The 27,510-nt window shown below is 42.2% G+C and overlaps 1 protein-coding gene across 3 annotated transcripts in view; it reads right to left on the reverse strand.

Annotated features, from left to right (window-relative positions):
• The window catches only part of MKLN1 (muskelin 1), a 322,083-nt gene extending 296,466 nt beyond the window's left edge, over positions 1–25,617 (reverse strand). The window contains exons 1-2 of one of the 3 annotated variants that reach the window (XM_079150174.1): positions 25,475–25,617; positions 78–201 (exon numbers count right to left, since the gene is read on the reverse strand). In XM_079150174.1, the coding sequence (XP_079006300.1) occupies positions 78–94 (17 nt within the window). In that variant the 5' untranslated portion in view covers positions 95–201; positions 25,475–25,617. Of the gene's footprint in view, positions 1–77; positions 203–25,474 lie in introns of those variants that run through there. The other 2 variants (XM_079150175.1, XM_079150170.1) reach the window with 2 other exon arrangements.
• Positions 25,618–27,510: the final 1,893 nt, after the last annotated feature.

Below are 27,510 nucleotides of genomic sequence, written 5' to 3' on the forward strand. Positions count from 1 at the left end.
CCTGAGAGTATTGCTAAACAGGCACAGGACATGGTTGGAAGCAAAATAAGAGAAAATGCTGAAAAGCTACCACTTACCTTATTCCAATTCCCATGTTCTCAAGAATGGAGTGAGTTACAAGTCCAATAGCCTGCGAGGAGTCAGGAGGATGGGTGCTTAGGTGACCCCAAAGCACGGCTCAGAGAGTCTGGACATTGAATTCTGGAAAAGAAGCCCATAGTGACAGATTGGAAATCTGCCTCTCTGCTCATGATTTAAATGTTGATATATTATTCTAAATTATACACACACACACACACACACACACACACACACACACACACACATACACACACACAGGGGATTGAACCCAGTGGTGCTTAATCACTGAGTCACATCCCAGTCCTTTTTATTTTTTTATTTTAAGACAAGTTCTCACCAACTTACTTAGTACCTTGCTAAGTTGCTGAGGCTGGCCTCAAATTTGTGATCCTCCTGCCTTACCTCCCAAGTCACTGGGATTACAGGTGTCCCCGGCTCTTCTAAATATTTTTAATCTTTAAATCTCTCTGTTATTAAGGGACTTGATAAATTTTTGTTTAGTAAAATACTAGTTGTGCCCTTTGGTTGGAAATTCATCTTATATCCTCACAATGATACCTTTGGTATTTATAGTCATTCATCTATTTTGTACCATATACTTTGTTGGTGCTGGAATAGGGTAAACATGGTCACTGCTTACAGGAAGCTCACAGTAGAGAGGAAAGTCAGCTCTAATGTGTGTTAAGCAGAGAAAAGGATGGGAAATGGGAAGTCAGTGGCTTCTAAGCAGAAGTAGTTAATCCTACAGAGATGACAAGTTCATTTCAGGTACAGGCACTACACATGCTGTAGAAATAACAGAATCGAATCTGCATGCCGAGTACCAGTCCTGAATACAGTTCATGTAGGTGAGGCAGAGCATCAGGCAGAGTGGTTAGGGATGAGACTGGAAAGGTAAAAAGGACTGCATTATACAGAAATGTACAAGCCATGTTATGGAGGAGGTAGGCTCTGCTGGAATATGTGATTTGATTACATGTTGACATTTCAAAGAGGGTGAAGTTGAGACTGAAGATTGGATTTTGGGCTTGGGCAGCAAGGTGGATAGTGATGTCATTTACTAAGACAGAGGAAATCATGAAAATGAGATGAACTGCATGCGGGGAGCAGGTGACCCATTCAGCCCTGATGTGTGTGTTTCTGATGCCAGGTGAACAGTCACAAAGTGGCAGAAAGCCAGCTGGATCCAGAAGCCAGAAGATACAGGTTTGGAACTCAACAGCACAACAACAGGATCCACAGTGATGTAGGCGACACCCTGGGAAGGTGTGTTGGTGAAGAGAAAAAGACCCAGGAGAGAACCCCGAGGAACAGTGAAGCTCACAGCTCAGGCAGAGAAAGGATCCTTGAGGGACAGAGGTAGAGGTGCAGCCAGAGACAGGAGGGCGACAAGAAGCAGAGCTTATCCCGGAGGATGAGAGGAAGCACATTTCAAGTAGTAGGCGAGGGTGGGGGTCTGTCAAGCGATCAAGTAAGAAACACTGAGACGCTCCCACAGGGGCACCCAGGAGACATTTGATCAGTTTGGCAAGGATCTGGGCAGCCGAGGCCAGAAGTCAGGTCACAGTGAGTTGAGGAGGACACAGAACCAAAGAATTCAGGCACTTTGAAGTTTGCCTTCAATGGAGGAAGACATGATCCCTAGACCTTCTTCTCAAGGGAGGGAAATTGAGCCCTCAGGAAGGCCCATTTTAAAGGATTTTTATTTACAGTAGCTCAGCTGACTACTGTGGCCATTCTCTGGGGAGACATGGCCTGTGTGTTGGACAGTGGTCCAACCACCGGCCACAGACTTGGCTAGAACTGTAAAGCAAGCCAAGTCTATGTTTTATGTTCTCCTCCTAGCTCTTCCTGGGCCAAGACCTGCTGAGATGCAAGAAGGTACACTGACCCCTCCGAGCAGTCCACCAACAACATGACCTACAGAGGGACAAATCTGGTCAGACGCAGTTCTCACACTGTCATTATCTCTCACCTATTGTCATGGCTCATGTAATGGGAGCAGTCAGGGGAAAGGAGAGGAGCCTGGTCACCTTGGAGTCAGGAACAGGCAGCTGGCCCCACAGCTGGCCAGGCAGCTATGCAAGCAGGGAGTCTCTCTGAGAGTAAAATCCAGACGCCAAAATAAATGGGTCAGGTGGAAAACAGATGACCAGAACAGCAAGCCATGCTGAAGGTTGGTCCGGGAGAGTGAAGGTGAGCCAAGACGTCATGGATGGACACTAGAAGGGCTTTGGACAAGGCGGGAGTCCAGGGGGCAGTACGAGAGCAGCAAACCAGAAAGGAAGTGAAGCTCAGAGGCCTGATGTGATTGTGCTGTTCACCTGTCCACATCACCACCCTGCATGCTTCGGGGGCCCCGGGTCGTTCTCAGGTCTTCCTGATATGAAGGTTCTGACCTTCACAACAATACCCCAATTTTATTTTATTTCCACAGCCCCCCTCTCCTGCCATCATGATCCTGTATTCCGAGGAGAGAGGAAAGCTCTGGCCTGGGAGCTGTTGGTGGAAGGCACACGGGCTCTGGTGGTAACCAACCTGAAAAGGTGGTAGGAACAGCTTTCCTGGGGGAGGAACAGGCCCCACAGCAGATTTAGTCCCTGAGTGCACAAGAAAACTAGCTAGTGACTTGATGAGTGGAAATTTGTTTCTAAATTGTGGTCCTTCCAGGATGTCCAGGTTCTCTCCAAAGTACACACTGTGAGGAAACCGAAAGGCGTGATTGTCTTCAGCTTGTGATTGGAGCAGAGAAGAGAGGAAGAACAGTAGTAAACAGCACGCATTGGACCAACATTTTTGATTAGAGTGCAGACAGGCTAACGGAGCTTTCAGCTGCAGGTTTTGTTTTTTGGTCTCATTGAAGTCAATAATCATTTACCCGCTAGATATGGCTTAAAGCGGATTTTCATCTAATTTTCACTAAAGGAAAAACTAAATAATAATACCTCATTTGTGTGTAATGCTCGTCTTTCAAAGAAGACACCCTACCCATTCAGGACTACCTCATTTAGAGCAACTACGCTTTTCTAATGTAGATACTAGCAAGGGCTATTATCATTTTACAAATTAGGCATGAAAGAAACCCAGGAGGTGGGTATGAAATGAGGGGTTCAGTGTAACTTCCACTTTAGAGGTGTCATTGCTGGTTTATTGCAATTTTTTTATTGACAATGAAACCATGTTTCGGAGAAACCTGTTCATTAAAGGTGTATCTCACCTTTACATTTGAAAATGAAAAATCTCATGCTTAAGAAGAAATGACAAGGACCAACACACTCCTGGGAGAGCCCCAACTGCTCTCACAAATCTCCACCTAACCCCTCAACTCCTGCCGCCAACTCTGCTCCTCCTCCGCCTGGTTCTCATCCCGTGCGCACAAGCCAATCCCTGTGTCATTCCCTGTCCGCCAGTGTTATGTTGCAATGATCTTGTCGCCTCAAGTCAATCTGGAAAGCACCATTACATATACAGATTTGGCACGTACATAGAAGCATTGACACTCTTGTTCTTGCATGAACTTCAATGCAGAGGGTAACGTTTTTCTAATCTTTTCATGTATTTATTCACTTCATTCATTCACACTCTCACACATTCAGCGTCCTTTTGACAAACATCTTCTGCCCAAAATGTACTAGTTTAGATGTCAGGCACTCTTCTAGATGTTCAGGATAAAAATAGGGATAAGACAAAATCAAAGACTTCAAGAAATGCACAGTCCAGTAAAGAGCCAGATTGAACGTAGTGGAAGGTGTGGAGATAGAGATAAACCTAAGAAGTGTTTGGGGAGCGCAGAGGGAAGATCTGGCTTGATATGCATGGGTAGAAAAGCCTCAGATAGAGGTGGTCCTAGAGCTGAGCACTCCTGGAAGAGGATCTGGGTGTTCCGGGTGTAGGAAACAGCATGTGCAAAGACACAAATAAGATCATGCTATGCATCTGGAGAAACACAGGTGCTGTATGATAGAGTCTTCTTCAGGTGTTCTATGACTGGTCCTGCTTCCCATCTCAGGCCTGGAGATTCTTGGAAATGATTCTCTAAAGGGAAATGCCTGCAGTCATGTAAGTAAAGACACTTTTTTGAAAATAATTTAACTTTTTTATTTTATTTATTTGTTTTTATATGGTGCTGAGAATCAAACTCAGTACCTCACCCATGCTAGGCAAGTGCTCTACTATTGAGCCACGACCCCAGCCCTAAAAACCCTTTCTGTATGGATCTGTACTCCCTATTTGAGGAATACTGTGTCAGGAAAAGCACACAGTCAAGGCTTCTCTGGTCTCCCCAAGGTTTGTATTCTCCATATTTTATTACTATTATACTCCAGGAACTAACAGAAACAGCCAACTTATTCATCAAATCTAGGTGGTCTCTTAGCTTATTTCCATTATACTTTGACTATAAAAATTTTTCATGTAGAAATACTTCAAAATACAAGTGGGTGTGGTGGTGCACACCTGTAACCCCAGGGATTTCTTTTTTTATTTTTTTTTAATTTTTTCAGTGGTGCTAGGAATTGAACCTAGGGCCTGTGCATGCTAGGCAAGCACTCTGTCAACTGAGATTTATCCCCAGACATCCCAGTGATTTGGGAAGCTGGAGCAGGAGGATCACAAGTTTCAGATCAATTTACGAGACCCTGTCTTAAAATAATACTCAGTGGTAAAGTGCCCCTGGGTTTAATCCCTAATACCCAAACAAACACCCCCCAAAATGTGGTGGGATGGGTCAGGTTTTTCCTCTTCGCCTCTTCCAGGCTGTTCTGCTTGGTGCTGCCCAGTCTCCAAAAGGACAGAGCCAGCCTGATAAGTTTCTTATTAGCAATACCAAGAGGTATACGAAAATGGCCTCTGAAAATTCTACACCAAGTCCCTGTAGTGACAGTTCTTTCCTGGGACCTCATCTTTCTGTCCAAGAAGGCAGGCATGAAGGCCTGTATGAACTGGGGCCAGAAGGACAAAAAAAAAAAAAAAAAAAAAAAAAAACAAGCATAACAGAACTCATTCAGACACTCCATGGCTAATCTACTGCCTCAGTAGTCCTATTCCGCATTCTCTTTTCACTTATGAGAAACTTTGACCCTGAAATCACACCCCTGTTTCTACTTGGGAATTTTTCAGCTATTTTATGAGTTCAAAATAATCCATTGATTTTAGTTCCTAATTCATGGAATCCTCTCTAAGACATTAGTTCTTCATTTATCCAACCTTCACCCATTCAGCAGGCAGCTAGTTCCTCATCTCTCTCTTAAAGCCAACCCCATCAGCCTTCTGCTCCTGTTACTCCACGAAAAACACAGCTATGAAGTCTCAGTGACTTCCATGATGTCAATTCCAATGGTCCATTTTCAGCCTGCATCTCACCCCCTCAGCAGCCTCTTAGCACAGATCATCTTTCCCTTCTTATTGACACTGGCTGTCCTCCTTCCTTATTGTTCTTAGTCTCTTGCTGGGCTCTTTCTGATCTCTGAATGTTGGACATCACCTTGGACTTGTACCTCTGTAACTGCACATCAGTCCATTGCTTTAAATACCACACCTCAGAGGCTGGGGAGATAGCGAAGGGTAGAGTTTGCAAAGGGTGCGTAAGACCATGGGTTTCATCCCTAGCACCACAAAAATAACAGACAATACCATCTCTCTCACCCTGACCTATCCCCTGACCTCCTGGCTTGGAAGCCCAAGAGGGTTTCTTTCCCCAGAGGTGCTCAAGTTTGGGCTGGGCCCTGAAGGAGGAGAGATAAGTTGGCCAAGGAGAAAAGAGGTGCCCCGCCCCCCACAAGGGGAATAGGATAAGAAAAGGCACAAAGGCAGGAAAAGGAAAAATGTTCAGAGAACAGGTAGGAGTCTGGTGCAGGTTGGAAATAATCAGTGAGGTCGGTTCTAGGTATATTTCAAGAACTTTGATTTACAGCTAAGAAATATGGACTTTACGCAGAAGACAATGAGTAATTACTATGGTCCTTAAAGAAGGGAGAGACGTGATTGTTCATGTTTCAAAAATAAAAATAACTTTGGCGGCAAGATGAAGGCTGAGCTAGGTTAAGGAGAGAACGAAGCCAGGAAGGTCAATTACAAACCCACTGCAATAGTCTATAAGGAAGGGATTAAGGTCCGAGTCCCCATAGCAATCGTGGAGTGAAAAGTAGCTACTAGCCAGGTGAAGGGACTTGCACCCATAATCCCAGCTACTTGAGGCCAAGGCAGGAGGATTGCAAGTTTGAACCGGCCTGGACAGCGTATCAAGACCCTGTCTCAAAATATTTTTTTTTAAAAAAAGAGTGTGTGTTTTGGTGGGGGGGAGCTAGTGATGTAGCCCAGTGGTAGAGCAGCCCATGTACTACAAAAGAAAAGAAAAGAAAAGAAAAGAAAAGAAAAGAAAAGAAAAGAAAAGAAAAGAAAAGAAGTGACAGATTTGGGGGGAGGGTTAGAAACAGCACTGATCGATTAGGTGAAAGTGCAGTTACCAGGTGCGGAGGGGATATTAGTAACATTGTAAGTTTGAAGTGACTGCAGAGTGTCCAGTGTGAATGAATGGCATGTCTGTGATGAGGAGAGAGGTTGGACTGAATGCACAGATTGAGATAAGCCTTCAGAATGGATAGGGTAGGGTGTCCTGGGGAAAACAATGAGCCCAGAATGAGAGCACGTGGACAACTGTCAGAAGAGAAGGAGTGGGGTGGGGGTGGGACTGGGACTGGAAATGACCGCCCAGAGAGGTGGCAGGGCAGAGTGAGGTCTATCAGTAGAGGGAGAAGCGACCTTCCAAGAGGCATTGATGAACAGCTCTCTTTGGGCCAAGATGAAGGTACAAGGAAGTTCTGTCTGGAGCATTAGAAGTTGGTCTGCAAGGGACCTAGTGAAGCCTCCTTTTGAAGTGTGGCTGGGGGAGAACCAGGTAGTGGTGGAAGAAGGTAGAGCAGCGCCAGATGTAGGGATGGGAGTTTTAGTTATAGCAGGTGGCTGGCCATCTAGCTTCTGTCCACAAGACAACCTCTCGAGTGTTTGCACAGCAAAGCATTCTGTTCGGTTCAACCTATATTCGCTGAGCACCTGCTTTGTCTAAAGTAGCAGGCCAGGCATTGCCGTGCTCAGAAAGACAGGCCAGGTGCAGTCATATTTTGGCTTTTCATTTATCGGCCTAAATTTGCCTTCTTCTGACCACAGCTGTCTGTCCTCTGGAGCTATAGATGATGCGACAAGAGTTTCTTCCACACAGCCATCCTTCCGCTGACTGAAGATTCCCCTCCCCTGCCCACCTTGGGGCTTTCCCACTTGTTTCTGTTTTGCAAAACAATCCAAGTCTTTACCCACGTGTGTGTTTGTAGGTAGGTTGGTATTTTATTATCGGCTGGCTGCTTCCCTTCGGGTATCCATAGATGATCTCTTTTAAAGGGTTGCGCTCAGTTGGGTATGGTGTTGGGCATGGTGGCGCACACCTGTGATCCCAGCAGCTTGGGAGGCTGAGGGAGGAGGATCTCAAGTTCAAAGTCAGCCTCAGTAACTTAGCGGGGCCCGAACAACTAAATAAAACATTATAAAGGGCTGGGGATGTGACTCAGTAGTTATGCACCTCTGGGTTCAATCTCTGGTACCAAAAAAAGGTGCACTCAAAGTTAATTGCAATTGTCCTCCTCTGGAAAAGCAGTGTACAAACCAGTAGGAGCATCCTTTCCCTTGCCCAGGACAAGGTCCCTGTGGTCCCACCACCTGAGATTGTGTAAGTGTCCTGAAGTCATACTGCTGCCTCCAGGTCCTTCACAATCAACTCAAATCCTGAGATCTTTTGAACTCAAAAGTTTGACAAGCTAGGTCTCCCAAATCTTACACTTTTAAAGTCAATTGCAGGATTTTTACATTTTTTTCTCACTATGTTTTTACGTTTGCTTTTTATTAGCCAGTAGTAAAAAGAACAAGGGCTTAGGAGTCAGGCAGGTCTATATTCAAATTTTGTTTTTGTTAGGTAGCTCAGTGACTTTCAATGTGTCATGTGATCTCCCCGAGTCTCGATTTAGTTTAACAGTGAAAAGAGGGCTAATCCTGTCCACATTACACAGTGATTCTGAGGCTGAAACAAGGAGAGTAGAATATCTACACTGAGTGCTCAATACACTTTGGTTTTCTTGCTTCCCTTGGATTCCTTCAGCTTTGTATTCTTAGCAGATGTATGCCTTTTGAGTTGCTACTCAATATTAATAAAACTTTCTTTTAATAAAAAGAAAAGCCAAGCACCGTGGTACACATCTGTAATCCCAGCGACAACGGAGGACAAGGCAGGAGGCTAGTAAGTTCAAAGCCAGCCTCAGCAATTTAGCTAGGCCCTAAGCAACTTGGTGAGACGCTGTCTCAAAGTAAAAAATAAAAAGGACTGGAGATATGGCTTAGTGGATAAGTGCCTGGGTTCAATGCTTGGTAAAATAAATTGATAAATAAATAAATTGAAATAAAATAAAATGTTGAGCATAATGGAAGACAAGGATCAGAAGAAAATACTTAGGCATAATAGTTAAGCAAATGGGTTCTGAACCCAGATTTTCTGTGACTGGATCCCAGCTACTCTACATACTACTTACATACTCAGAGGTGAATTCATGAACCATTCTGAGCTTTGGTCTCTCATTTGTAAAATGGGGATCTCAGGACCTGCTTCTCAGATGTTGGGGAAGAGTAACTGAGATGATGATGGAAAGCACCTCTGCACAGAATCTTGCATACGATAAGTATCAGTGAGTGGTGTTATTATTACCAGTGAGAACATACGATAAGTATCAGTGAGTGGTGTTATTATTACCAGTGAGAAACCTCCAAGTAAAACAAGTCCTATGAATCCACTTTTGTATGTAATCACTTCACCTACTAAATATACCGCATACTATCGTCCCATTATATTGTCCACCAGGGTCCCTGGAAAATCTCTACAATGTCAGGTATGACAAATATGCCTCTAATCTTTGGACATAGGAACAACCTTATCTACAAAACAAAAAACCCCAAACAAACCAGCTTTAGGATTTTGGGCAAATCACTTAACATCTCTGACCTCTGCTTTTGCATAATGGAATCATAATGATCCCTACTCCGGAGGTCTGGAATGAGGACCTCATGACTTAAAGCATATGGAGATAAGGAAATGAGGATAGTTTGCAAGCATTGAACTTAAGCGAACCCACGCTGGCTCTTACTTATACCAGTATTCTTTTCCCAAGCAACAAAAGTGTACCAGTGTCTAGGATTCACTTTTCCCCTTTGAAAAACTGGCATAGTTGCTTAACCTCAGGCATATGGTACTTCCCTCCTCAGTGATTCTTCACAACATGTCTATGATCATATCTGGAAGTAGTTTTTGTATCCCTAGATGTAGTTTATATGGATCTGAAGATTTGAATCTCATTTAAATTTGAATTTTATCTAAATTTAAATTTTATTTAAATTTACACTGCCATCATTCACCTTGGTATCCCATTTCATTTTAAAATTTTCTTCTTTCTTTCTTTCTTTCTTTCTTTCTTTCTTTCTTTCTTTCTTTCTTTCTTTCTGCCTTTTTCCCTATTATTTTTCTTTTTGGAGTACTGGGGGATTAGGCAAGTACTGTACCACTGAGTTACAACCGCAGCCCCTTAAATTTTTTCTTTATACTGACCATAAGAATATGTATGACTACTGAGGTAGATTTGGAATATACAGAAGTCATGAAGAAGAAAATAATGTCAATTTGAGTCCACTACCAAGATATAACCACTGTTAATATTTTACTAATCTTTTTTCCTGAGAAAATACATTTAAAATAAATGACCAACATTTTCTGATGCCATGAGATTTTCCCAAACCTACTTTTTGCTGCATACATTCATTTCATCATAGGAATATACCAAGATGTATGCAATAATTCTTTTTTGACACTTACATGTCCAAATATTCAATGTTAAAAAGAATGCTGCACTAGCCAGGCTAATTCCAGCAACTTGAAAGGCTGAAGTAGGAAGATTGTCAGTTCAAGGTAAAACTTGGCAATTTAGTGAGATTAGGTTTCAAAATTTATAAAGTAAAAAAATAAAAAGGGCTGGGATGTAGTTTAGTGGTAGAGTGCCCCAGGTTCAATCTCTAATACCACAAAAATAATAATAATAATAATATAATATAATATAATATAATATAATATAATATAATATAATATAATATAATATAATGAATAAGTTTTAGAAGGCTGGTATGCTACTCAGAAGTAGAGCCCCTTGCATGGCACATGTGAGACTCTGGATTCCATCCGCAGTACAACTAATTAAAAAAAAAAATGTTGACACTAAATGTTCTTCTACATTAAATTTTGTGAGCATCTCCAATCATTTTCTCTGGATAATGTCTTAACAATGAAATTGCTGGGTTAAATGGTTTGAATATGTTAAGGTTTTTTAATATCCAGTGACAAATTGCTCTGTAGAATGCTTATATCAGTTCAGACTTCTAATACAGTAGGAGTACAATTATTTCCCTAAATCTTTGTCCATGCAAGATATCATTTTATTAATGTTCTTGGCCATTTGCAAGGCTCAAAGGCATCTGGCTTTTTTTTTTTTTTTTTTTTTTTTTTTTTTTTTTTTTTTGGCAGTGCTGGTGAACCCAGGGCCTCACACATGCTAACCATGTGCTCTATCTCTGAGTCACACCCCCAGTTCAGGATTTTACTGTAATTTGTATTTTCTTTAAGTACCAATGACACAGAATCTTTTTACTTTTCATTGACCATTTGAATTCCTTTTTTTTTCTTTTTTGTCCTTTCATTTCGTTCCTTCCTTCCTTCCTTCCTTCCTTCCTTCCTTCCTTCCTGCCTTCCTTCGTTTCTTCCTTCCTCCCTCCCTCCCTCCCTCCCTCCCTTCCTCCCTCCCTCCTTCCTTCCTTCCATCTGTCCTGGGGATTGAACCCAGGAGAAATCTCTACTGCTGACTACATCCCAGTCCTTTTCATTTTTAATTTTGAGACAGAGTCTCACTAAATTGCCAGGTTGGCCTCCAAATCGAAATCTAGATCCTCCTGCTTCAGCCTCCCAGTTGCTGGGATTCCCATGTCTGGCCTCTTTACTCGTTTTTTTTTTTGCAGTGTTGCCTTTTTCTTATAATTGTGGAAGATTTCTTTTTATGTTAAGGCCACTACCCTTTGTCATAGCTATGTCTATCTATAAAATTCTAGAATATGTTATTTGCCTTTTAATTTTGTGATGCTGTTTTATCTACATAAATTTGAAAGTTCTAAGTAATCAGATATATCAACTTTTTTTTTTTTCTTTAGAAACCATCAAGCTTAATGTTTTGTTCATGAAGGCCTTTACCACCTGTGGGTCAAGCACTGCCTGTGGTACTTCTCTCTTCAACACATGTCACTTTTCTTGTATGGGTCATTCTCCGCTTCGAACTCTTCATCTGAAAAATCTTAACTGTGTCCGAACTATCCTTTTGATCCAGAGAGGATGGTTCTGTTTCAAGAAACAGAAACTCTAAATCTTGAAGTGTCCTAAACAGCAAATAGAATTTACTCGCTCCCCAAGTGAAAAGTTCGGAGACTGCCGGCCAGGTTTGGCCAGGGGTCTCCACAACGTGGACAGGACCTGATAGTTCTCACTTCATTTCTTTGCTTTAGCCCCTGGTGACAACTCCAATCTCAACTTGTTGATGCCAAGAATTTTCAGGGTTACTTGTTTGTGCATTCACTTCTGGAAGGAAGCATCTATGGTCTAGCACTCCCAGCAAAAGAGCCCTGACATTCTCTTTGGTGGAAGTGACTTAGGTCACATGCCCATACTTGAGTAAGTCATTGAGTCCAAAGGGATACTCTTCACTGCTTGGCTTAACCTGGTCCACGTGCCCCGCCCCCTGGAGATGAAGGTGGAATCGGCTTTCCCAGAACTTGGAAGGGAAGGGCAGCTGGGAAAGATGGAATGCAAGTGAGAGGGCAACTAAGGTTCTATCTTTAAGTATCTTTATCACTGTTTAAAAAAAAAAAAAAAAAACTTATATATATATATATATATATATTAGTTGTCAATGGATCTTTATTTACTTATTTATGTGTGGTGCTGAGAATTGAAACCAGTGCCTCACACATGCTAGGCAAGTGCTCTACCACTGAGCTACAACCCCAGCCTTAGCATTCAAAAACTCATTTGTCTTCTCACTCATTATTCATACTAACAGACACTAGAGCTAAGATCATGAAAAGACATGATCCCTTCTCTTTATGGTTAAGCTGCATATGGCCCACCTGGACACAGCCCAGTTTCTAAAGGTCTGATCATATGTGGTTGGAACAATTTCCTTCATGGTCAACTGATCTATGGGTTCTCTGAATTTCTTCTTTCACATGGGCGTCACAAGATGTGATGCAAATAGACAACAGCTTCAACTCTCCCCTGGATTTATTCTGGCCAAGTCTCTGGTTTCTGGCTACCTTGTTCTTTAGTTATTTGGATTGTTTCTTGTCCTATCTATCTATCTATCAATCTATTAATTTATTTATTTACCCAAGTCTCAATTACTTTGCAATATCTTCCCCTGTTTTGTGTTCCCAGACCTCTAAATACCTTCTCAGAGGAGGCTTCTCTGAGGTCAGTCAAAGCTGAGGGAGTTGGAGACTGGAACCCCAGGGTTTTAAGTCAATCACCTATTGGTTCTGAAGAGGCAGGACATAGTGGTACTATGTACCAGGCACAGTTCAAAATGTCCTGCCCAGGGGAAGCCATTGTCTGTCTGACCCCATCTTAGACACTATCCTGAATATCTTCCTAAAAGCTTATCCTTTTCTGCATCTTAACCACCTTGGCCTTTTCAACATATATTCCGTCTCCACCCATACCCACTGTGACACACGTTCAGCAACTTGGCTTCCAAGGGATGGAAGTGGTCTCCCTGTCCTTAGAAGTTTTCGAACCCCATTTGACTTTCAGGGCTCTGTTCTGTCTCTAGTACTTGCCATTCGTATTCTTCACTAGTGCTCATGTGATCCTCTGTACCCTCCATGGGGGAACACACTTTCCAACATGGCGTCCAAACTCCTTCCTGATACTTTCTTACCTTTCGGTGACCACTGACAGCACTGTCACTTTCAGGACACAAAGTGGACCCCTTATCTGCTGAGTGCAATTAATACTGGCAGAGGTAAAAGAATAAAATTCCAAATTTTCTGCATTCTAAGACCAACTTATGGTAGGATGCACCACAATTTATTAACTGTTTTCAGCTCTTCCAAAAAACATTGCCACATTAAATGTACCTATTGAAGATACATTCTGATTTTAGAAATATTAAAAATGTGAGATAAAGAACCTGTACCTTAGAATCTAGGGAATGCTACAGTTGAACAGTTCTATTTTTCAGTTAACTATTCACATCAGTCAGTCTGCCCTTTTCAGTAGCACTAGCCTTTCTTCATTATTATTCTTTAATATAAATGTAAGCAAAATCAAACAAGAAAACTATTCATTGTCTTCAATACTATTCCCAGACTCTAGCTGCCTCTGGACATGAACCCTTTGGGCATTATTCTCACGGGTCGGAGCCCTTCTTATAGAGTAGTTTCCTCTTATCTGAGGTTTTACTTTCTGCAGTTTCAGTTACCTTTAGTCAACCATGCTCTGAAAATGTTACACAGAAGATTCCAGAAATAAACAATTCATAAGTTTTAAATCACCTTTCTTACCGTTCTTATAATACATTATCATAATTACTCTATTTTAATTATTGGTATTCATTTCTTACTGTCTTAAATTATAAATTAAACTTTATCAGAGGTGTATGTTATGTGTAGGAAAAAAAAAAGCTTACATGGATTTGGTACTCTGTGTGGTTTTGGGCAGCCACTGGGGGTCTTGAATAGAACCTTCCTGCAGTAAGGGTAGGACTACAGTTCATCTCTCCTCCAATGTTGAGCATGGGGGTGCACACCTGTACTCCCAGCAAATTGGAGGCTGAGGCAGGAGAATCACAAATTCCAGGCCAGCCTCAGCAATTTAGGAAGACCCTGTCTCAAAATAAAAAGCACTGGAGATGTAGCTCAGCCCAGTACCACAAACAAAACAAAAGAAAACATCCATCCCTGAAAACTGACCAGCTTATTAGAACACTTCTTCAGCAATCATTTTGATGTTTTTTTTTTTTTTTTCCTTGAAATCACTGATTTTACAAGAATATATATTTCAAGTCATCTTTCTCCTCTTGAGCTTTACTTCCCATGTCCCGCCCAGGCAATCTCATGTCCACATGATCTCAGACTTCACATCAGGTTAGTGAATGTAGTTGCCTTTTCTGGCTATTACAGTTTCAAGGGTGCTGTGGTTACTTACTTTAAGTTGATTGTCACTTCTGCTTTGCTAACACATTCTTTTTAGCTGGTTAGAATCAGGCATAGAATTGTACTTTTTCAATAAGCAATTAGTTTAAATTTAAATATTGCCAACTTTATTTGATGTTCACTTTCCAGCAGAACAATATTGTCAGTTGATGATGGCAGATCAATTAATGTTCTCCCCTACCCTCCCATGCCAATAATTTTGTCATTTTTACTTGGAAAGCATTATTGATGCTAACAGGATCACAAGGCACGCTAGGACGAGTTGACAACATGGCTGATGGAGAAAGGGTGTGAGTCAAGACTAGGGTAGGGGTACTCCCAGGGCTGGGCTGTGAATACGGAAGCTGGCCTGGATTAGGGAAGCCAGGCTGTGCAAGATCTGGTGTCCCATACCAAGGTAAAATTCAGAAAGCTATTAATACCAAGCAGTCCAGACTTACTCCAGTGGCAGGTTATCCATGAAGGGTAAGGGACCTGTGTCCCATGGTTTAAAGCGATCACTGCAAGCATGTGGGTAATAGAATACAGTCCCCTGGGGAAGAGGACTGGTCAGAGCTGAGCTAAACACGACATCAGAGTCATGGTAAAAGCAAGCTAGGGACCAGGACAGGGCTCCACATGTCAGGAGAGATGGGATGCAAGGCACAACGGCCAAAATGGAGTGTGAGTCATGTTAAGTCCAGAATTGGGCAAACATGGGTGGAAAACATAGTAGGAGGGACCTAAAGGTGTCCAAGTCTCACAGCTGACGTGACAGGAAGGAAGCAAGGTGGTAGGAGCTCTTATCCTTGATGCTTTTCTCCTAGTTAGAACTGACCTTTCAGGGCTAGGGTTGTGACTCAGTGGTAGAGCGCTTGCCTACCATGTGTGAGGCACTGGGTTCAATTCTCAACACCACATGTAAATAAAATAAAGGTCTATCAACAACTAAAAACAATATTAAAAAAAAAAAAATAGAACTGGCCTTCAGTGTTGGCAGGCTGGGGAGTCAGACCTGTAGGTGGAGCTTCTTAAAATAATCCAGCTGCTGGTTGCTAGGGAAGTCAATTGGCTTGGTGCCTTTATCCTGGGACAATGTCACTTCTGCTATTATTTTCACCCAAATGTTTTCTACCAGGTGTCAAACCTCAGGTTTGTGGGTTTCCATATGTATCCATGACTTCATTACTGAGAAGGTCACGCTGCCCCACCTCTCATTGTGTTTTCTGTGTGAACAAGTGATATATCCTCATATTGCTATAAAACAACAATAGCTAGGATTTATGGATTGCTGATCATGTCCCAGGTACCATGATGGCTAATTTACATGTTACCTTATTTAATTCCCACAATCTCCTTCAGAGGTAGTTATTGTTACCCTCATTTTAAAAAGAGGAAACTGAAGCTTATATGGTTTATATAATCAGCCCAAGTTCACACAGCTGGGATACAAAAGAGCTCAGATTTAAACTTAGCAGTGACATGCCCAAACCATTCTCAATAAATTTATAAGCCACTAGGTTGTCTATCTACCTACTTACCTCTCAGGGACCTAACCTCTTAAACTCCACATTACTCTGAATTGCCCTATGCAAGAAGTAGATCATTAATACACACTGAATGTTAAGATTTGGATGTGAGGTGTCCCCCAAAAGCTCAAGTGTGAGACATTGCAAGAAGGTTCAGAGGAGAAATGATTGGGTAGTGAGGATCTTAACCCAATCAGTGAATTAATCCTCGGTGAGGATTAACTGAGTAGTAACTGAAGTGGTAGGGTGTGGTTGGAGGAGGTGGGAATTAGGGTGTGGCTTTGGGTAGATATTTGTTCCTGGTGAGTGGAGTGTCTCTCTGCTTCCTGATCACCATGATATGAGCTGCTTCTCTCTGCCACCCTCTCCCACCCTCTCCCACCATGATGTTCAGCCTCACCTCGAGCCTTGAGGAATGGCCTTCTGTGGACTAAGACCTCTGAAACCATGAGCCCTCAGATAAACTTTTCCTCCTCTATGGTTGTGCTGGTCAGATCCTTTTAGTCAGAGCAGTCAAAAAGCCGACTAAAACACTGAATGAATTAATGTAGTTCAAAATGTGATTAACTGCATCACTCTGCTCTCTCTGGATTTGGCTATTTATAAAGCCAACTAGTAAGAATTCTTCACTTTGTTCTATATGAAATCATGAGTTGCTTAATGATAGAAACACATTCTGAGAAATGTGTCCTTAGGTAATTTTGTTGTTTTGCAAACATCCAGAGTGTACATACATCTAGGCTAAATGGCATATGCATGTGTGTGTGTAGACACACAGGTGTATACGTGCTTGCGTATATGCACACAGGTAGGTAAACTATCCTGTTGCTTCTAGGGCCATGATAGACAAAAGAAAAAAGACTAAATCAAGCATGAGGAAAAAGATGTATGAGACTGATGCTAGTGTAATTTTACTGTAATTTTTTAATAAGTAAAGGAATATGCTTGAAAATAATAGTATAGTATAATAAATACATAAACTGGTAATGTAATTATTTATCATTATCAAGTATTGGTACTTGATAATTGCATGTGCTGTATTATTTGTATGTGACTGGCAGTATAGTATGTCTGTTTACACCGACATCCATGCTCTAATGTCTACAACATCACTAGGTGACAGGAATTTTTTAGTTCTGTTAGTATCTGATAGGACCACCATTGTGTATGCAGTGTATTGTTGACCAAAATGTTGTTTTTTGGTGCAAGGCCGTACCATGAACATGTACATTACCAGGAAGGGAAGGAGCAAGGCATTCAATGAATACTGAACTAAAGAGATGTACTTTATTACCAGATTAAGTCAGATGTAGATAAATGTTTCTATGTTCAAGTAAATTTGAGAGTTTAAAATAAAGACAGATATATACATATATACACACACAACAAGTTATTTTCTTTAGAAGTTTGAATCTGAGTATCATTCTCACGATATCATCTTCATGTTTATCTATACCACAGGTTGCCAAAATACTGCCCACAGGTCAAATCCAACTCATGCCCTGTTTTTGTGTGGCCTGTGAGCTAAGGATAGTTTTCACATTTTTAAAATGGTTGGGGAAAAAAAAAAAAAACAACTTCATAGCATGGGGAAATTATGTGAAATTCATTCTTCAGTGTACATCAATAAAGTTTTACTGGAACACAACTGGCTCTCCCATTTACGTATTACTATGGCTACTTTGTCACTACAGTGGCGGAATGGAGTAATTGAGAAAGACTGCATGGCCAGGAAAGTCTAAAATACTTCCTGTCTGGCCCTTCATAGAAAAAGTTTGCTGTCCTCTGGTCTAACTAAATAACACAGGATGTCAAAGCATTTTTAGTATCACTTAAAGTACATCTATTATTTTAGCTTCTAAAATTTCTAATTCAAGGATACTTTGTTGTAGATTTTCATGTTCTCACAACCAAGTCAACCTTTTTCTCTGTGATATTCTCTACAGCTTCTGCTGACAGCAGCCCAACACCTTTATGCAGAGACATAACAGACTGAGAAGCTGGTGGCTTCTGTAAGAGGTTCTTACAGAACTTAGGGCAGAGAAATGGATTTCCCAGATTCCATCAACTGATTCAGGGTGGTGTGATGAAATCAGATAGACGAGGGAAAGCAAATAGCTCTTTTGTCATCACCCAGGACCTAAATAAAGATAAAAAATGACTCAGATTGACCAGGCACAGGTACTACCCATCAAAATATTCTTGGAAGGCAACAACATGGTACTGTGAATGTCCTATCTGGTGCCAGCTTTGGAGCAAACAAAGTGTGCAGGATTCCCTATTGCCTAAGATCAAGTTTAGTCTGTGGTAAACTTCAAGGGAATCTGGTTTTTTTTTTTTTTTTTTTTGCTGGTGCTAGGGACTGAACTCAGGGCCTTTGTGCTTGCCAGGCAAGCACTCTACCAACCAACTTATATCCCCAGCCCAAACTCTAGTCTTAATGTATGTCTACCTTTCTCTCTGAGTATCTATTTCTTTCCAAAAATTAACAAAAATTTACTGATCATCTATCGTGTGTGATGTATAGGGCAAAGCATATAAGGAATACAAAAATAAGCTCTGGAAGCTTGGAGTTTGTAACAGAAATAAGTTGTGATGCTCCTTCTTGACCTTCATCAGTGTATAACAAGTTGATCCACCTTAACACTTGGCTTCTGCGGCCTGACGTCTCCTAGTTTTATTTCTTGGGTTTCTGGTTTTTGGTCTCCAGTGCCAGATCTTTCTTTGCTATTCATGATCAGGGCTTAGTCCTGGTGCCACTTTTCTTTTGATTCTATCTGCCCTCCCTAGGCAATCTTCTCCCAAATTCACACATCCAGTAACTCTTCTGAGCTCTAGAACCATATCTACAAGTCTGCAGTGGACATCTCCACTTAGACAAAACTTTTGATTTTCTCCTGCAATTCTGTGATTGACCCAGGACTCCCCATCTTGCTAACAGACACTTCTGCTCATGTGTCCATCCTGGAAGAATTCTTAAGTCCACCATAACAGTATCTCCTTCCCCCTCATTCACCATCCCCAATCAGTCATTAAGTTCTTTGAAACAGTTGTTTGGCGCTGATCATTTGTTCCTATGCATGCCACTGCCTTTATCTGGGTAACCATCTCTCACACAAATCACTGAAGTGCCCTTCCAACCAGTCTTTCTACAACTGCTCCTGCCCTGCTATATTTGACCCTCCCACAGTTAATGTGTTTCTGACCAAAATGTATAAAATTTCTTTCAAAAAGATAGACAATGTTAGCCAACTACACATGTTGTTTTTAACTTTTTTACCTGGTAATGTGTTGTGAAGATATTTTCACATCAATATACCTTGAACTGCCTCACAAATTTTAAGAGCTGCGTACCTTTCACTTGTATAGCTCTACTATCATTTATTTAACTGCTTCTCTATTGATGGCTGTTTTCAGTGATTATAAATAATGCTTTTCTGAAGGTTCTAGAAGAGTCATCCTTCAAAATATGTATGAGCCTATTTATTGGATAAATACATAAAAGTAGAATAGCTAAGTCCAAGGCTATGCATTTGAAACTATGATAAATATTTCCAGGTTGCCCTCCACAGAGGTTGTACCAACTTCTCCTCTACTGACTATATAAGAATGTGCCCGCCTCTCAGGCTGGTCAGCCAAGTATGTTATTAAATGTTAGGATTTTTGTCAACCTAATATATAAAAAATATGTTTCAATGCAGTCGTGTGTGCAAAACTATGGTTATGAGAAAAGGTTTTTTTTAAAAATATTTTTTTAGTTGTGGATGGACCATTATTTTGTTTATTTATTTATATGTGGAAAGGTGGGTGTTTTTACATATTTTTCAGATCATTCTGAATTTTCCTGACTGAAATCTGTTTATCATACCCTTGACCCAATTCCAGAATTTTTAGTAGTTTTCTATTAGTTGATGGGAATGCTTTGATCTAATTTAATTTCCCATCAGATATCCCGGTATTTTTAAAAAGTTACAATTTTTCCATTTTTAATTCCAATAATGACAACAAGTAGATTTTTTTTTTATTTTTTTTTTAATTTTTCTCTTTTCCTCAGTTTTTATGTCCAGTCCATGAGGAATTCAGGTCAACTTATCTGCAAAGCATTTCTGTCTCTACTGCGCCCACCCTGATGCAGACCACCATTATCCATTATCAATGGGTAACTCCATTATCAATGGGTAATTACCATTATCAATGGGTAACTCCACTTCGAGGAGTCCAAACATGGAGCTTATGAATCGATCTGTGACTTCCTGAAATGGCTTGACGAGACCACCATATTGTTCACCCACATTGCTTCATCTCATTTTCCTAACAGCTTAGTGAGGCCTGTACTATTACTCACCATAAAGTGAAGTTCAGAGAACATGAACGTCCAGGGTCACACAGCTAGTGACTTTCTCTTCTGAAATCTTAAAAGCCTAGAAATTCATTGTCACTGGCCACCCCTCAACACACCAGACTGTTTCTTGATAATTTTAATTTCTATTGATATGTTCTCTTTCTTTCCTTCTACAAACATTTAGTGGACATTTTAAGTACCTACTCTGTGTCAGGAATCCTCATGGGGCTTATATTTTAAAGGAATCCTCAACCTTAATTAATAAAAACAAATGGTAATAAAGTTTCAGCAATAAAGTCCTATTTTTGTGAGGAAAAAAAAAAAAAAAGCATTGGATGGTTGGAAAGGTGGATGGAGAAGGGTACTTCAGGCAGAAGTGGCCAGCAAGGGCCACTCTGAGTAGGTAAAATGTAAACAAAGATCAGAAGGACCCAAAGGATATTCCAGGAAGAGTAAGTCCTTTGAAATAAGAGCAAATTCAGTGTGTGTGAGGGATAGAAAAAAGGCTGTGTGACTGGACTCAGGGAGAGTGGTGGGGGATGAGGTTGCAGAGGTGGTCTCAGAGGCCATGCAAGCCAGGCCAGGAGTCTGGACTTTATTTCAGGTGCAATCAGAAGATACAGAAGGATACTAAGAAGAGAAGCGAAATGATCTGATTTATGTTTTATGATGAATGATTTATGTCTCTAGCTGTGCTGTGAAGAATGGGGACAAGGGTAGAAGCAGGAAAACCATTTAGAAAGCTGTTACAGGAGCACCAAAGGGAGATAATGGTGGTCTGCATCAGGGTGGGCGCAGTAGAGACAGAAATGCTTTGCAGATAAGTTGACCTGAATTCCTCATGGACTGGACATGAAAACTGAGGAAAAGAGAAAAATAAAACAACAAAAAAAATCTACTCGTTGTCTAGCTTGAGCAATTGGTGAATGATGAAACCAGGTAATTTGAAGGCTAAAAGATTCTGGAATTCCATATTATTTCCCTTTTTCCCCTAGATAGCATGAACGTCACAGACTATGAGGTTTAAAAGCTCTCTCTCCAATATCTTTATTTTCCTTCCCTACTTGCCCTTTTGTCCTTCTTATCTGTGAGAACTTCCTCTCGCTACTTCCTCTGCTCTCATCCATTCCTCAACCCACAGCAATCGGGTTACTATCCCCCCTTAACCAATATACTTCTTGCCAAACACACCAATGACCTCCTTATGCTAAATCCAAGACTCTTTCAGTCTTCATTTGTCTTGACCCTCTCTAGCATTTAATAGTGTTGGTATTTCCTTCCTTGGCTTCTGAAGCTCCCCTTGTTCCTGGTCCTAGCTCTCTGGCACATGTTAGACAAGTACTTAACCACTGAGCTACATCCCCAGCCTGTTTTATTTTATTCCAGACACAGTCTCCCTAAGTTGCCCAGGTTGACCTCAAACTTGCTATCCTCCTGCCTCAGCCTCCCAGGGAACTGGGATTACAGGTGTGTGCCTCACCATGCCCAGCTCTTTCCTACACTTTTAAATCTTGGCATTTTCATAGGGTTCCATAGCAGGTCCTCTTATTTTCTTTCACTATCCTTTCTGTTTTGGTGATTTCATCTACTTCCATGAACTATAGTTATTCTGGTGACTCCCCCATAGATCTCTCTCCTGAGTTCTAGACCAATCTGTTCAATTATGTAGTAGACAGCTTCACTTTGACATCCCATGGACACTTCAAATGCAACATGTTTAAAATTAATTACCTTCCTTCCTCAGCCTGCTTTTCCTCATAAGGTCCCCAGCTTGATGAATGATACCACTACTCTCCCATTTGCCTAAGCCATAAATCTCTCCCTATTCTTTAATCCTGCAGATATAATCAACAAATTCCCCTGATTCTATGCCTAGAATATTTATTGAATCTTTTGCTTCTTTCCATCTTCATTCTTGCTGCCTTAGCTTAGATGACCATCTTTTTTTTTCCCTTAGTGCTAAAATAACCTCCTAACTAGTCTCCCTGCTCACAGTGTTACTAATAAATTCTGCAAACTGGAGTGCTCTTCTTAAAATGGACATGGGATCACTTCACTATGCTCCTTAAAATTAATTAATGGCTTTCCATTGGCCTCAGGATAAGGTCAAATGTTCTAGGAAGACAAACAAAATCTTTCACATTACAAAACCGTGCTGATCTTTCTGGATGCATCCTTCAGGACTTCTGCCATGCATTGGTACAACGTGTTCATAGAGAACCCTTAACCTGCTGGGCACTGTCCTTTGCCTTCAACTCTTTGGGCACACCTTTTCACTTCAAGGTCTTTATATACGAGCACTTTCTTTGTCTGGAACACCTTCCCTCTGACTTGCCCAGTTGTCAGCGCACTTCCACTCATCCTTCAGTACTCCTTTCAAGATTCATCTTTTGAGCTTGGATACCTTCCTATGGGCCCCCCTGAAGATGCCATCTCCCCTCAAACTCATCTGCCTCCTCATTATACTATAAGCTCCTGCAGGGCAGGGACTGTGGTCTTATTCATCTTTGTGTTCCCAAGGCCCATCCCAGTGCCTGACACACAGCAGGCACTCAATAATGAATAGATAAAGTAGCCGAGTTGGTTTCAAAGTCAGGACTTTTCTTTCCGCCACAAATCTCACATTTCTTCATGCCATTTCTTTATATCTTAGATCTGAAAATTCTAAAATTTGAGCTACCTATGTTTTTGCCTCTCACAAATTAAAATATAGGCAAAAAGTTCCATGAGGATTTAGCTAGTTATTTCTTAGATAGCCCTTCCTCTGTCATTCCACCACTTGACTCCTCAAAGTACTCTGGCTTCACTACTCCTAAAATAATGAAAAGGCCTTTTTCTATGCTTTGTACTTCTTACCCTGTTGCTTCCACAACACGACCAGGCAAGGAGAGAGTAAATACCTCAGGAGCAAGGTACCTTCTATTTGTCTGGCAACTGACACTGAAGCCTGATGGATCAGCAGGAAATCATTCCTATAATCATTTACCCCAGTGTCTCTATGGATAGATATTAAAAATTCAGTGCTAAAATTTAACATTGCAAAATGCAGCTAAAATTGAAATTATATAGTGAGTTCAAAGAATTTTCTAAATGCGAAGAAACTTAGAGGTCTGAAGTCTAGCACTCTTGGTTATGCTGCCATGAGGAAGCCGACACTGAAAGACCTAGAGAGGCTAGCCCAAGTTCATCTAGTTTGTAGAAGTGGGAGTAAGTTTCTCAGCTTTGAGTGGGGGATCTTTTCTCAATGCCACATAAAACTTTTTCAAGGGGCTTTCAAAATAAATCTATCGCACCAGAACCCAGGTATTTGCATAGTCCTGTGTTTATGATATTGCCTTTGCGACAGCCTTGTTATAAAGAGGAAGGAACTGGGGGGAAACCCACCCCCAAAACAAGGTTATCTTTTCCGGGGACATAGGGGAATTGGTAAAAGAGGTGATCAGTACACAAAGCGATGAGGTTTCCTATTGGTAGTGCAGTCCTATAATCACACTTTGTTCTGTGAGTGCCACAGAGCTAACCCTAACTTATTTGTCCTTCCTGGGGCCTGGATTCCATTCAGTTCTATGCCTTATTTAGTCAGAATGATTTCCCCAGCTTCCATGTGTATTTTTTTGTGCTTCATTTTAGAAATATCATATTTAAATCTGTTCTCTGAGTTGTTTTAGTTCCAATGCAGAGGACTGAAGATTCTGGGTAAAAGAAATAAAGATGATGGATTTTCTAGGCTTTACATTTCAAGAATGATTTTCTCAAATGACTAATAAAGTAGACTGGCAATCTACCTTATTCCTCAAATGATGACGTTTTCCACGGGAATTAGCACTTAATTTGGATAATGTGTTTTCAACGGAAAGCAGAGGTTTCTTTCCAAGAGGACCAGTTTGATAATGTTTCACCAGCTAGTGCTTTGCGACCAAATATAAACCAGTTCTGAGAAACAGGAAGTGAACCTGACTGGTCTAGTCTGAGTGTCCCTGGCAGTGACGCAAATACAGAAATCAAATTAGGAAAACAAGATATGTGGGTGTGAGGCAATCGATAATAATCCAGGATGCTACAACATAGCAAGAAAGTCTTTAACCAAATGCCATTCATTTTAATAACACCCTGAGCAGTTTGATTTCCACCTAACACGCTGGTGATTAGAGAGCGGGATGAGCTGGAGTTCCCTAGCAACCGCATGTGCTTTTGAGACAGTCATTAGCCTTTCAGTTAATCCCGTCAACCCTTTACTTCTAAATGTATGACTGACATTAAAAAAACAAAAATGTTTCAGAGAAAGTGCTTTCTGAAATTTCTAGAAATGAAATGGAAAGGAATACTAGTAATTATAATAATAAAATAGTTGTCCTGAGAATTGTATTCAGGAGAAAGAAGTAAGGTTCCTCTGTGCCCCGCCTGGTCCTACATTTCACTGCTGTCAGTGCTAGGTTTCTGAATCCCCTAGGGGTAAAGGGCAGCGGAGATGAAATCCTTCAGCTTTTAAGGCTGTCTCCTCCTGCACCATGGAGCAGTATTGCAACCTCTCTCACAAGCTCAGTTCTGAAGGTGGGGTGAGCCAGGGGTGTGCTGTTTGCAGTTTGCGTGATGAAGAGGCTGATGGGGAGGGGGGCTGGGTGGGAGGAATGTAACACATTTTCTTTCTCCTTTAAACCCAATGAATTACCCTGGTCGAAGGAGCCTGGGGAAGGAGGGTGGTGAGGGGAGTGAAGCTCTTTTCCTATTGATTGTTTAATTGCACCAGAGGTTGTTTGTCCAGGGCCATTGGCCAAGAGCATTATTTTCGTGGCTAAAGTGAGGTTGGGCAGGTTTCCCATCCCCTTCCCCAGTTTTCAACAAGACAACCCAGAAAGCGCAGCAAGGCTAGAGGAATCCATGGGGTATGTTGGCTTTTGCTACTCAGCTGGACCCTAAAGCGCCAGGGCTGACGGGATGTTTCTCCAACCCTGAATCATTGCCTCCAGCTCAGCCCTGAGTTCGGGATGCACAACTCCACCCTCTGTGTAGCCTGGGTCAACCGAGGGGCGTTATTCCAAGAGTATTATTGCTGCGCTGGGCTGGCCATCCTTATTATGGCCTGGGTCCCTTTCAGCTAAACACTGGGCTCCTTCAGTTGGGCCGAGCTGCCTCCAGATGCTCCCGCCGCCCCACCTAACCCCACTGCGCGCTCCCTTCCCGAGGCGACCACCTGCGCCGCCCGACTTACCCTCGGCCCCGCGGGGAGGGCCCCTCGGGGTAGCGGGGTAGCGGAGCCCTCCCTGCTCCCGGGCGGCTCTGGGGGAGCTCGGTGTTTGCCTCCAGCCCTTCGCTACCGGAGGATCAGGTTCCTCCCCTCCTCCCACTCCAGCTCCGGCCGCCGCCGCCGCCTCCTTCTTGCATGACACAGCAGAACCGCAGCTGCTGCAGCAAGTCCAAACCATCCGCCCAGGAAGCGCCGCAACCGGGACTCGGGAGGGGCGGAGGGGGCGAGGCAGGGGCCCCAGCCCGGGGGGTCCTCCTGGCCCCACTTTGCACCATGCACTAGGCCAGGGGCACGCGAACAAAATACAGCTCAAGCTGACCAGGCCGAGCCGGGGAGCTATGCTGGGCTTGACCACAGAAGGGATAGGACCAGACAGGAGGGTGTGAAGGAGACCCCAGGAAGGGGCAGATCATTTCAGGTAAAGAAAGGTAAGAAGAGACCCCGAAGTCAAGGGCCAGACTGAAGGAGATGAAAGGAGGTCAAAGAGAGGTAAGGAGGTAGAGTTGCTGAGAAGAGAGACCGAACTGGGAAAGGGCTGGGGGTTGGGGAGCTGCAGGGTTAGGAGGATTGGGAGGGAGTATCTGGGGAGGCCTGAGCTAGGCACCCAGGCAGAAAGGGGGCTGAAGTGGAGGCAAGAGCCGAAGAGGAAAGGGAGGAAAGAACTAGGCATGAGATTGGAAGGCAAAGATTGGGGGACTTGCAGAATTAGAAGGGAGGTAGTGGCGATCATTTACCATCGTTGAGGAGGTAAACTGATGAGCTGGAAAGGGATCCAGGTAAGGCAAGGCCAGAGGAAATAAAGATCTTCCATCCCTCTGTTCAGTTTCTTGCGAAGTTATTTTTTTCTCCCCATAATTCCGCCAATCCAGACAGTTTTCCTTATAAAATGGAAGAGCATGAACCAAAACGCAGAAATGGCTATCTAGCCTAGATTTATAGGATAACATCTCCATGGTCCATAAAAACTTTTAAGACTGAGAACTGGGATTTAAGGTAGAATACTCCTGAAGGGTTGTGAGTCAACAAAACCGAGAGTACTCAAAACAGCTACAGTTTCCACACATTTAGGACTTCAATAAGTCTTTCAAAGTTGTTTGTTAAATACTTCAGTTAAATGCCAGAAACGAGGACAAAATTAGTGGTTCAAAATATCATTAAAATGCACATCTCTCTCTCTGTACACACACGCACACACAATTTCTACGGTCTAGTGCGTACAGCATGATTAAGGGATAAATATGTTTTCCTTATTATTTCCCACCAAACACGCATTTTACAGCAGACAGCCTTCTTGTCACCATTTGAAAGAATGTGGTCAGAAAAGTAATGCAAAAACTGCTAGTTTGGTTTTGTCTGTACCTTCCAGGTCATATCTTCATACCTCACTTCCTGACACAAACAAGTTTTTACTGTTGTCAGCAACAAAGCCCTAATATAGCTGCGGAAGAGAAAAACTGCATTGAATTTTGCCTCCTGCGAGCATCAACACAGTTACCAGAGGAATGTAATTGCAGAAAGCTTTAAAACTGGTGGTGATGGTAATTATGTATCAAATGCCTGATTCTGTTTGTTGTTGTTATTTTGGCATTTCTGTTCTCCCCCTGATATTGTCACTCAACTCGCAGAAGACAAGTCCGGTTTTTCTCTTTGACTTGGTAATATTCAGTCAGGCCTGAGAGAAAACTCATTGCTTTTGGGGGAAATTAAAGTAGGAGCCACGAAATGTCATTTTAACAAGAGCGTGGGTTTTGTGACTGTAGGAAAGGATTTAAGGACGCTCCTTCTGTTCGGCTTGCTATGTAATGAGCACGGGCTCCACGCACGCACCGACGCCACAGCTCCCGGATGCTGTGGCGCCCTTATCTGGGCTTCTGCAGCGCCAGAAGCCCCTTCGGGATGCTGCGAGGGGCTCCTGGTGAGCGGCGGTACAAACGCTGCGGCCGCCGCCAGTCCTGCTGCTGTTGTTGCTGCTGCAGTCACGTGGGAGCCCCTTTAAGTTT

This window comes from Sciurus vulgaris (genome assembly GCF_902686455.1).
Source record: "Sciurus vulgaris genome assembly, chromosome: 8".
NCBI lineage: Eukaryota > Metazoa > Chordata > Mammalia > Rodentia > Sciuridae > Sciurus > Sciurus vulgaris.